Source organism: Colias croceus, chromosome 7 (assembly GCF_905220415.1).
Source record: "Colias croceus chromosome 7, ilColCroc2.1".
Classification (NCBI taxonomy): domain Eukaryota; kingdom Metazoa; phylum Arthropoda; class Insecta; order Lepidoptera; family Pieridae; genus Colias; species Colias croceus.
The window spans coordinates 247,301-260,219 of NC_059543.1; the positions used below are offsets into that span (position 1 = coordinate 247,301).

Sequence of the window (12,919 nt, forward strand, 5' to 3'; positions counted from 1 at the left end):
AGTAACATGCCAGCATGAGCTAAACATTAATATTTTTATATGTATTAAAATATTCAAATAATCACGTCAAAGAAATTTGTAAAGGGAAATTTAGAACATTACTGCCAGTAATTATGTCACGGAAGCACGACAAATTTGACGTCATTCGATGCAGTATTTATGACGTCATTAAACACAATTTTGTGAATTTCTGCTGACCTTGTATTTGCGATTACAAATGGAGTGTATCCAAATAAAATTTGTTAGAACTTCGCACTTTATGATAATATTCAAGTTGTTCTACTGTCGAGTTAATTGTTAAAATAATACCCAACAACTTATTTATAATGAATATACTTACAAAAGCGTACACTTCACACAGTGAGCTGACAACCGTGAAATCGTACAGAACATCAACAAACAACAACCTAAAGAACTCATCGTCAAACAAACTGCCATCAAGCTCCTTACTCCTCGTTACAATTTCCTTCAAAAACGCTGCGCGAAAAACGACCTTATTCACATAAGCAACAACGTCGCTTGTCGCTAAATCCTTCGTGGAATTAGTGTTAGCGATTTCTAGAACTTTCTTCATAATGTGTCCATCGTCTATTGGACAGGTCAATTTGCCATAGACAATGTCTTTCCTCAGAGCATAGACTAATACTGCAGTCTCTGAGTGTGTAATGTCTATGTTTAGTAATTGTTTTGTTATCTGTATGAGTTCAGAATTGTCTATGGTCACATTATCGAAGTCTACGAGGTAAGGGCATATAGATACTATGTGTTCTATAATTGGTATGTCAAGCGCGTCGTGGCTGAAATAAACAAATTATTATTGGATTATCCTAAAGATATATGTACATGATTAAGATAATTCGCGCGGATACAGGGGCGTATACTTAAATGAATTTATATGCTACCATACAATCAAAAATAAGGTACAACTGTTATTTTCACACAAAATACTACTGAATACAAATTACTAAATATAAATATAATAAATATACTGAATACAAATTTTGACAGACCCGTCATCATAGAAAAAAAAATGCACGCAAAAAAAAAATAGAAAAATGAAATGGGTCCACATCTATCGAGTGACTATTTTCAACACGAGTAACTAAAGCTATTTATCCCTATTGAGGCAAAAAAAATTATTCAGCTTAAAATTTCATCACACATCTACATGATGAGATATCTAAAGAGACACTACAAAGTACACAAAATGAACAGAACACTAACTTATCCCTCAGCTTGCCCTGTATCTCCTTCACAGCTCGGTCCACCAGCGGCAGTCTATCTACTGGCGCTAGTGCACACACGGCTTGGTGCCAGGCGTGCAGTAACTCGCGCCAGCTACTCGCGCTAATAGAAGCTAGTGGAATAGTCTCGTCAGTTTCTTCCTCGCCTTCTTCGGTATCTGGCTCTTTTGGCTGGATTGTGGGGAAGGTAAGTATAGTACAAAATAACGTAAGTAAGGAAGGTAAGTATGTAGTACTAATTTAAAAGCAACTTGAAGTTAAGTGGTCTGGAATAGAAATTCTGTTATTAAAAATTAATTTATGAAAAACTGAAACGTATATTTTTTTAGTTATTTTTATTGTTTTAACACGTTGAACATGACAGACATTCGCAACTGCGCACTTCATGTAATAGGCATGACGACAGTATCCATAAATGATCGTATTAGTGTTTTTACGGGAAAATGTATAATAAATAAATTAAATATAGTGACTTAAAAATCTTAAAAACATTCAGATTAATGAGATTATCAATAAAATAAAACATTGAAATTCTGCAGTTCGCCATTTTGACTAAAACACGCGTGACGTCACGATTAAGTAAACAACTCACGTCAGATGTATTTTGTTGTTATGAATATGTTGAGAATACGCATTTTTATTTATTTTCTATTGTTTCACGTATGCTATATCGACTCAGAACAGAAATATAATTGCGAATTCACGAATACGTGGTTTCGGGGTTCTCCGCGCCAACTTTATACAATCATTTCTTATTATTTTCTCGCTTGAAATAATTACTAACACATTTTTGAGCATTATTTTTATGTGGATTCACACTGCAATACTGCACACTACTTATAAACTTTGAAATTCGTTTCTATAACATATTAAATAAATATTTCTTTAATTTTTTTCGCAATGCGTACAAATAATTACGTATTTACTAAAGAGTGACGTCACGCCTACGCCATGACACCTGCGAGCTGTTTTGGCACATTTAATAAATATTTTTTGAAAAATGGCTTTTATCTTCGTTAAATTTAAGTATATTACGGAAATATAGGGTTTTTCTTGTATAGTAAACGTATACACACATTATGGAAGAATATTTCAAAATCTTTCGTCATGCCTATTGAAAAAGTTTTTGATAATATTGCACGTAAAATAATAATTATAGCTTACCGTTATTACTCCCTTCTTTGTCTACGCAATGAAATAAATATAAAATTTACATTATCCTCTTTCGTGGTAGCTTATCTAATAATTCAATTGACAATGAAAATAGGTGATTTCATAGATTTTTGTGAGGTTTTTTACAAATTTCAAAAAATTTTCGACTTTTTTTTCGTCTGCTACAACAATATAGAAGAAATAGCGAACTAAAGCAGTTTTTATCGATACCTCTTTTCCGAGTCATTTAACGACGAAAATATCTATGGAGTCAAAGCAAAATATTGAAATTTTTTTATCAAGTAAATATTCAAAAAGACCAGGTGAAAATCTATAAAATCACCAATTTTCAAATTCCCGAAAAATTTTTTAGATACCTAAACTCATTTTTCAGAACAATAATAACATAACAAACACTTCGATTGACAACTGAAGCATTTTTATAACTTATAATTTTTATAACTGTAGCACATATACTCACCAACAGAGTCAAGTTGAGCAGGAACAGCGTAACCAAGAGATCATGTGCGTGTGTACTGGCCCCTAGCGCTCGGCACAGCGCAGCTCCGAACTGTGCTCTAGTCGCTAGCTCACTGCCACTTGTGTGAGATAGTGTGAGCGATACGTGCGATACGATGGCTCGTGTCGTGTGGGGGGGGATCGTGGAGCCTGTGGTTTTGTACAAGGAAACAATATTGATATTTTTAACCGACTTCAAAAAAAGGAGGATGTTATCAATTCGGCCGGTAAGTTTTTTTTTATGTATGTACACCGATTACTCCGAGGTTTCTGAACCGATTTACGTGATTCTTTTTTTGTTCGATGCGGGGTGGTGTCGAATTGGTCCCATAAAAATTTTATTCGGATAGGCCCAGAAATTATTATTTTATGAGCATTTTTGTCTGTATTTGTAAATGGTGCAAGTGCAAGTTTGAAGTCGGTTGTTTTTAACGCAGTTATCACTTGTTGAACATCAAAAATTAAAGTGGATAAACCAGATATATGAGATATAAACACTTGCGAAGTAAAATCAAAAGATGATTATATAGAAAATAATGTAGACTTAGAACGGGTGCGATCATAAGCAAAAAATACGAAACTGACACTTAATGGTACCGAGAGGATATTTTAAGTTTAAAATTAATTTAAAACATGCTTTAGTAATAAAATTAAACCCGTTAAACTATTGTTTTGTTCGAGTAAAATCTTTTAATTTTAATTCAAATTCAAATTCAAATTAATTTATTTGCCAAAGAACATGGTATACATAGATGTCAGGTAACAATTGAGGCTAATTAAGGCTACCAAAATCTAATCTAAGTCAGTTAAAAGAAAAAGGTGTACCTCCAGTATCTTGCGCTAAACAAGTTAGCAACAATCTATTAGCTTCATCATCGCCTCGCTTGCACAGCGCGACCAACGCTTGCTGCACCACGTCCCCGCGCAGCCATCTCGCTCCCGCAGTACGTGTGCGGTGTGCGAGCGAGAGGGACAGCGATATACACCACTCCACCGCTACCGGGGACAGCTGGAGATCAATGGAGTTTGTGAGAAATTTATGTGTGTAGTAAAGCGTAATTTCTTTGAAAAAAAAAAACATGTGTGATAAATGATTATTTTAAAGGAAAATTATTTCATTTAATTGGCTGTTTATATATGTATAATTATTTTTTGTTATATAATGCCACAGATTTTTGAGATAAATTACATTATACATTACCAATTAATATTATTTATAGTATTTATATACAATAAAAAAAAAAATGATAACACGATTTCTGTATTGGAAAATGATTGCTGGCAAGAAATACCAACGGAAACAGTGATAATTGAACTTAAAACTTGTAATAAAAAAAAGGATAGAAATTCAGGAACATAATAACTCACGTGTTGAAACGAATTGTACATGGCCTCTAATTCTTCGTCATTTAAGTACTTCGATATCATGAAAACGATCTCCGCAAGCGCTTTACACCTCATAGTGTCACTCGCCAACCAACCCCTTAACACCTTATCATAGAACAAATACAACGTATTTGTGTTGTAACTTCTCGCTATTCCCAAGAATAAACTTTCACTTTCAAAGCTGATAATAATGCTCAATAAAGGCGGGAATACAGATCTCGACATTTGCTTTTTGTCAGCGTATTCGAAGTATGCACTACACGCCTTGCTAACACATTCATTCAAGCTGTGTTCGAATGCTTCTAGAACGTTCTTTTCATATTCTACCGCTTCTTCAATTGGTTCAGTCTCATTTGTGACGTCACCTTCGAAGCGTATGGACTTTTTGGCTTCGCTCTTTGCTTTTAACGCCTTGAATAATAACGTATGCGTGTGTATAAGTTTTGAAATGTCTTCGTCCTCTACTGGGACGTTTTCTATTTGAGTGACAACAATAACACCAAAGTTTTGCCAGAAGTTTCTGACCAATTTGTCGTACACATCGTCCGTGGATTCTGCCGTCTGTTTGATCCAATATTTGACCATGGCCGCCATTTTTTGCGCGGATATTTTGATCAAGTGATCTCTGGTTGTATCGTCTGGAATGGCGAATATCTTCTCAAGCCACGTCCTGTGTACATGTGATACTATTTCTATGACAAAGTCGTGTTTTTGTATCGAGAGGTAACGCAAGCATTCTGCTAAGTTCGTTATCCATGATTGACGTTCGCTTTTTGAGTTCAGTATTGTTTTTATTTGTAATCTGCAAAAATCACATGAATATTGAAAAGTTACTAAAGATGCTTTGAATATGAATTAAAGTTTCTCAAAGACTATTCAAGATTATTGTGTGATATATTATTTCAATTTTTTTAATTAAATAAGTTATAATTTATCTATCTCTTTCGTATTTTGATCTCAAAATTATTGTATCACTATTATACCATTTAAACTGCTATAAAACATCTTATTCTCACCCAGTAAAGAAGGCATTAAAGAAAGTGAGATAGAACTGTTTGGTGAGCAGTTCATCGGGCAACTTGGACAGCAGCGGCAGCAGCACATTGCTGAGCAGACTCGCGTCACCACACCCACCTGTATTTGTTATTTGTTTTATATTCATATGATTCAAATTTACGTAAAGCCTTAAGTCGAGTTTTCAATCATAGAAAAGCTACTCATTTTTATAATACATATTACGTTTAGATTATTAGGCATAAAGAATTATTTTATTAACAAAGCAAATAGAAAAAAAAAATAGAGTCTATTATTACATAATAAGTGTGCAGTATAAAAATTTGGATGTTTTATTTTGTCATATTATGTGTCAACTTTTTCAAAAATATATCTTGAATGAACTGAAATGTATTATGCAGATACGTGTGTCGTGTACATACCATTTTCTAAAGTATCAATAAGTCTCTTCACAAGAAGATCCTTATTCTTGAGCCAGACGTGCCAATCCTGTGGAATAATTCAGTTATCTGGTTATCCTTCGACGTGATCAGTTTTGCAATACATTTTATATTTTAGTATTAATGCACATAGTTAATAAAAAATTGAGGTGGGCATTTTAGTAGTTAATTCTTATCACAAAATAAAAGGTCTGTTTTGACTATTCACGCCCATGATGTCTTCTATTTTTTCATATTGTTCCATCGAAATCTACTGAAGTAAATTACGTTTTTCATTGATGGGTGGAATGGTAATTTTCTATCAGAAATCAGCGTCGCGAAGACAAATGTCAAAACGGGTCGTTTACTCAGTGATAAGTATAGTGTGTGTATGTATTTGTGCTATAGATGTATATATATGTGTGTGTTTGTGTGCGTCAGTATGTCTGCGTTCTGTATGTATGTGTGTACTCACGGGCACTTTGTACAGCAGCAGCAGCAGCGCGGCCCAGCGCGGGGCCGCGGCTCTGGCCCTAGCGTCCGGTGCGGCGAGCAGCGCGCGGGCCAGTGGGCCCAGCGCGGGGCCCAGCGCACTGCCCAAGCGGTCCACGAGCCGACCCAGCGCGGTGAACCATGCCGCTCTACACACGTGTATTTATTCAATTATTAAAAAAAATACCGGCCGAATTGAGAACCTCCTCCTTTTATTTGAAGTCGGTTAACAAAACTCTTACTCCGTGACGTGACGGTATTACCATGACGCATCTTAAATTTTACTCTCGAAGCGCCTAATGAAGTTTCACTTTAAAAAACAAAATTTATTTAGTACACTACTATTTATTTACTACCTTATAACATAGTATGTTATAAGGTTGTACAAAAAGTTTATCAATAATGGCACCTAGCAAAGCTTAAGCTTTATTAGGTGCCATTAATATGTGCTTATTTTATAACACTTATTTTATACAATTAAATAAGCTGTGGCACAGGTACCACCCACGCATATTACTAGACTAGAATTGAAGTACTTATTTAAAAAGATAAGATTTTATATATAACTTTGAATATATTTAAACTATATATCAAGATAGTCATATCATTTACAAAACACTGGCCCAAAATGAGGTCCCTGGGGAACACCACTTAGAATTTAACTAGATTTTGTAACAACATGATAATAATTTAACAATTTTTAACAACTTGAATAATAATTTAGAGATAGGACGCGCATTATCTTTAAATTGGAACATGAATATCTATTTCAGTTTGACAATTGTAAACCACATCACATGGTGCAATGAATCAAACGCATTGCTGAAATCATTTCATTGTACAAATTGAATCATAAAAGTAAATCTTATACACACTTTTAATACACCGAACATACTTTTTATATTTTTTTTACCAAAATTTAAACAATGTTGTACTAAACGTAACTATTTATTAAACTCACATCAATAAATTCAAATAAATATCTAGTTTTAAAACCCTACCTCACATGATGTGACTCATGGTTAGCGATCTTCCAGAAGCTATTACTGAATAGCGCTTGCAGTTGTTCCAGCAGCCACTCATCATGTTCTGGAGCCAGACGGGATACGAACATGTCCAAAGCGCGAAGACTACTAGATATCACACGTGATACTTGCAGCTTTCTCTCTTCTGGGTCGTCTATTCTGAAAATTATTGCGTATAAATTATATTTTAATGTGAAAATTAATAAAGTGAATTGAAATTTTCAAGTTTATGTTAAGACTTATATTATCTTGTATTGTTCTGTGAAAGTGTATCTTACTGAATATTCTCTGTCAGAATTTACTGTCTTTTTATATTATGAGTTCATTCTTCAGTGTTAAGTTTCATAACGTCAAAATATAGCGATATATAAATTTTTGTAATGTTTTTATCCAGAAAAAAAAATTACATCAGGTTAAAGAAAAGAACATAATTATTCTTGTACTTACTTTTTATTCAATATAGCTTCCGCATTCCCTGTGAGGTTGTCAGTTATAAGAGACATTATTTCTGATTTACAAAATGTTATTGCATCGCCTAATTTGTGGTCGGGAAATGTAGCCTAAAATAGAAAACCGATGGACTGTAAATTTTCTGAAATTACCTCATTATTATGACAATCATTATATTACATAGAAGTGAATTATTATACACATTTAAATATATGATGCTCTTTCATACAAGAACTATAAAAAAACTATTTGTTGAAATTTTTGATGACTATGAGAAAACGAAAATTACTTCCTACATTCACTTTGAGCGGCGTCGTATAGAACATTTATTGAAATTAACACGCAATTTCATTGCAGTACTGTTACAGTCTACTTTCAAAAACACTCTGCTTCTACCCGCTACGTGTAAAACAAAACAAAGTTACTTTCCGCTGTCTGTCCCTATGTGTGCTGCGATCTTTAAAACTATGCAGCCAATTTTGATACATATCTTAATTTTTGAAGTGAAATTTCTTAATTTCTTTAAGCGCGTTGAGAGTAAATTTTCAAGGTCGCGTCATGGCAAAACGATTTAGGTATATTTAAATCTTGCCGAAGAAGTTTCACTTCTGACACGTGTGCTTGGCACACACGCTCTTTTTATTTTTTTATTGCATAGAGTAATTCAAGATGAACCATTACTCATAAACGTCATATTAACAAGTACACCGATACTCACGTGCAAGTGTTGGTTGGCGAGTGCCTGCGCGGGCGCGTACTCGTCGTGCTGAGCGAGCAACCACGCGGGCAGCAGGCGCCGCACGTGCGGGCCCGCGCGACGACCGCACCGCGATAGGATTAGCCCGTGACACGCCTATACACCATACGTTAAATAAAATAAAATATTTATTGTGCTTTAAACATGGTATTAAAATATGGTGATACAATAAAGGCGTAGGGATGTGACGACCCCATCGCCCCCGGTTGGCATATCTACAATAGATATCCCAACCGTGCATTCAGTCACCCCGCATCCCGGTGGCAGTTCGGAGTGAATAATGACGAGGTTCAGGATCCCCTACCTCTGGCTTGCCTTTGTTGGCCGTCCAGAGTGGAGCCGCTAGACTCTAGCGGCTCCACTCTCTAGCGCGCTCGCGCACGCTCTAGCGGCTAGAGCTATATGCTCGGGGGTGGAAGTGTCTAATGGCGTAATAGCGGGGAAACCCGCTCCAGGCCCGCTGGCTCGCGATGGTGAAACCGGAGCCGCACCTCTCTACACCCCCAGCCGTTCAGCTGATGTTGCCCCCTTGTTGCCATTATCGGTAACCTTTTTGGGAGCCCATCGACCGAACTGGCGAGTCACCGTTTGCCATAATTTTCAATTTTTAATATTGAAAAGGCAGACGTCCATAGTCCCCATAGACCCAATATACCAGTCCATCTAACACCCCCATCCATAACCCAGTTTTATTCATTTCCATTTTTCTGCAATAGTCCTACATTGGCCGCGGACTGCCCAGGGCTGTATCTCTATAGTGCAGCCATGGGCAGGCTGCGGCTGGTGTCCCACAACACATTAAATTCTCTAAAGGGCCTCTGCGTGTTGGACCTGTGTCCCCACGTAAGCCTTCCAAAGGACCGGGTATCATCCTTACGGCGATACCCGTGTATTATGGAGAGAGACTTAATAAAGTACGAACATGTTCAGCCAATACAATAAATGCAAAATAATTGCAATAAAGATGGTCTGTTCAGGTTGAACTTTGAACTTTCCATGAACTCCTTTATGGTATAGATGTTTTTTTTGTTAAGCCAATTAGGAAGATGTTTTTTTTTTTAATTTATAATTTACACATCTTTAAATTATTTTTAGTGTATACATTTATTTTTTACTGACCGTATGGCATAGTTGACTTGTGGACGTGGGTTCAATTCCCACACAGGGCAAATATTTGTGTGATGAACATCAATATTTACTCTATATCTGGGTATTAATTATCTATATAAGTATTTATTTAAAATTATATATGTACATATATCAGCCACCATAACACAAGTGAAAGCAAGCGACTGTGTTGTGTGTGAAAAATGTCCTGAAATATATATTTATTAATAAATTACTTTAGAAAAATTGCACACTTACTTGTGTAGCCTCCCGAACCTTCCTCTCACTATCAATGGTGAGCATTAGGTAGAAGTGCGCCCAGTTCGGCAGCGCGGCCACTACATCCTCTATGTCACTGTTTTTTACCAACTCTAGTAGTTCGTGTAATGCCTGCAATTTATATTAGGAAAACATTTTTTTTTTACATTTATATAATATCATATCATGGGCATAAAAAAAAATTGCCTCGTAAATACAATATTTTCCTGTTTGTATTGATGTCAATAAGAACAATGAATATGAAAGAGTGTACAAATAATTTGCTTTCATTAATAAATCTATGCTAATATTATAAAGCTGAAGAGTTTGTTTGTTTGAATGCGCTAATCTCGGGAACTACTGGTCCGATTTGAAAAATTCTTTCGGTGTTAGATAGCTCATTTATCGAGGGAGGCTATAGGGTATATATCATCATGAAACGACCAACAGCGGAGCAGCTAGTTATTGATAAGAACCATAATACAATTTCCATGTTCAGAAACAAAAACTTATGAATTATACTCATACTATTTTACTTTACAATATATTGAATCTTTATTGCTCCTGCATAAATACCTTGGTCCGTGTTATAGGGTCCTTTTTGTTCAATTTCTTGAAAGCCAATGTATATTCATTAGACGCAAGCTGATCAAGAGGTCCGGCAGCCATAGTGGGGAACAGGCCAGTAAGGCCTTTCCCGGGGCTGAGGCTTCCAAACACATTGTCAGTTTTTATCACATTGTTGAGCAATTCTGCACTGCGACCACTACTGGAAGGCTGAAGGAAATATTTTAAAATAATTTGTTGTTTTACTATTCATAATTTATATTTACAACTAGCTTCCGCCCGCGACTCCGTCCACGCGGATGTCGGTCTTCGCGTGGATGGTTTATTTTTCTATTTTGAGTAACTCTGACAATGACATCTTATAAATATCTATTGGACAGACAAAAATTTTTTTAATCACATATTTGGGTTTGGTATCGATCAAGTAACACCCCCTGCTATTTATTTTTTCAATATTTTAAATGTACAGAATTAACCCTTCTACAGATTTATTATATGTATAGATGTATTTGTGTTTTTTTAAACAATTTTTTGCAATTCGCAAGCAATTAACGTTGCAATTTGATTTGGAAGTAATAGTTAAATGGAAAAATAAAATGATTAAAGAATTTACATATTAGTATGTACAGAGAATAATGTTGTTGTAAAGTAAATTATCTACAAATTCAAGTTTGATAAACCATTTAAACATAGTAATAATTGCAGTAAAATACTCACTCTAACATTATTTTTGGTTCTTTGGCTTTGTTTTGCTTTCCCTCCCATTTTATAAAAATGAGATTATGACAATTAATGTATACACTCTTAATTTAACATGGAAGTATTCTGCTTTTAATGATGGTTTGTAGCACAGAGCAAGTAATTAGTTTGTAGTAAATATTATTATAATTAGTAAAATATTAAGCAAAACAACACATTGCAGATTGCACCACCATGAATCGTGTCAATGTCAACTGTCAAAATTATGTCATATGAGTTATGACATAAAAAGTTACCTTTGTAAGTGACGTTAAGAATACAAGGTATTTGGGCAATATAATTTTGCCTTGTTTTGCCTAGTTTGTATCTGTAATGTTTTAATTGTTTTTCGTAAATAAAGAGATAAGATAAGATAATATATAAATAATTAAAGAATATTTTTTTGCGTCCATTTGTTTATCAAAGCTTTGTAAAGAGTTAGTTTGTCATAATGTAGATATTTGTAGAAAGTAGATGACGTAAGAAGTAATTGTAAATAAAAACCTTAGGCCGTATTCAGAAAAAAAGCTGGAAACTTATAAGCGCTTCCCGGCGCTTGTCAGCGCTGGTTCGTTCTACAGAAAGGAAGCAGGTTAAAACAGATCAAGACAAATTTTATATAGCAGCGCCCAACGCTGACCAGCGTGGGTTGAAGCTTGTCGGCACCGTTCAGCGCTTATCGGCGCGTGTTCATATATTTTCCGGCGCGGCTTACCAGCGCTGACAAGCGCTTATAAGTTTCCAGCTTTCTTTCTGAATACCTACGCCTAAAGTAAAAACTACCAGTTACAATTCTATCAATACCTAATTAGTGTTTCGAACACAGGTTTCGAGTACCTAATTAGAGGACATACTAGTAAATATATAGTTACTATAGTCCTTTCCACCTAAGATGATTTCTGTGACACATGGATTTTTGACACGCGTAGAGATGTCCTTTACTGAAATCGTATCAATTGTTTCCGATAATCGATAATATTTTTTAGGGAAATGAAATCGATTTGAATAAAGTACCAAAATTAGTTTTTTCGGTATTTCGCCAACAATTAACTGAGGAAACTTAGCAAACAACAGCAACAAAAAGTCAAAAATAACAATTAGTATCACAGAATACCACGTAAAGTATCAATATAAAAATGCAACTTTGTATACAAGGCTGACGCACTCGTGCAGACGATTGACTCGATTGACAAACGATCACAAGATGGGCGCCGATTATTTGATTTTCCAACTCTATGATTTTTCAACGATCCATTTCATGTACACGAATTGCGTAGGTATTATATTTTTGTGTTATTTTATTTTATTTTTCATTATATTAAACTAAACAATACTATTTTTGATTTATAAGCTTAAGGTGTTTCATTATTATATTTTTGGTAATAATGCCGCCATAAAATAAAAACAAAACCAAGAAGGGTACGTAATAGCAGCTCTATATAATTCCACACAGAGAGAACGTACGTGCAGTCACCACCAATATTTAAAGACAACTGACGGATTTTTGAGTTTTTTGACTGACAGGCTACCGTCACCTACCGCCCGATTTGTTTTTGATTGTGTATGACCGTGAATTGACTTCTATTTCTTTTGAACAAGGTGTAAAATGCAAGTTCGTTGCATTCAATGATTCGAGTGTCTTCGGAAATACGACAATTAGCGAAGAATTAGCATGCGCATTATTAATTTTGGATTACTGTACCTACGTACCTACTATTTCCGTATCATTACATATTATATAATTTTTTACATATTATATAATTTTTTATAGAAACTGAACTGCCATAAACT

General features: G+C 35.0%; 1 protein-coding gene across 1 annotated transcript; it reads right to left on the reverse strand.

Moving 5' to 3' along the window:
• Positions 1-211: 211 nt before the first annotated feature.
• On the reverse strand, positions 212-11,232 carry LOC123693183 (E3 ubiquitin-protein ligase listerin-like). Its single transcript, XM_045638171.1, has 14 exons — positions 11,108-11,232; positions 10,400-10,600; positions 9,824-9,955; positions 8,420-8,554; positions 7,699-7,811; positions 7,228-7,410; positions 6,210-6,375; positions 5,738-5,804; positions 5,318-5,435; positions 4,284-5,103; positions 3,741-3,924; positions 2,878-3,065; positions 1,225-1,415; positions 212-797 (listed from the first exon to the last, which is right to left on the reverse strand). Exons 1-14 carry the CDS (start codon positions 11,153-11,155, stop codon positions 212-214), a joined length of 3,132 nt encoding a protein of 1,043 aa, XP_045494127.1. The 5' UTR covers positions 11,156-11,232.
• Positions 11,233-12,919: the final 1,687 nt, after the last annotated feature.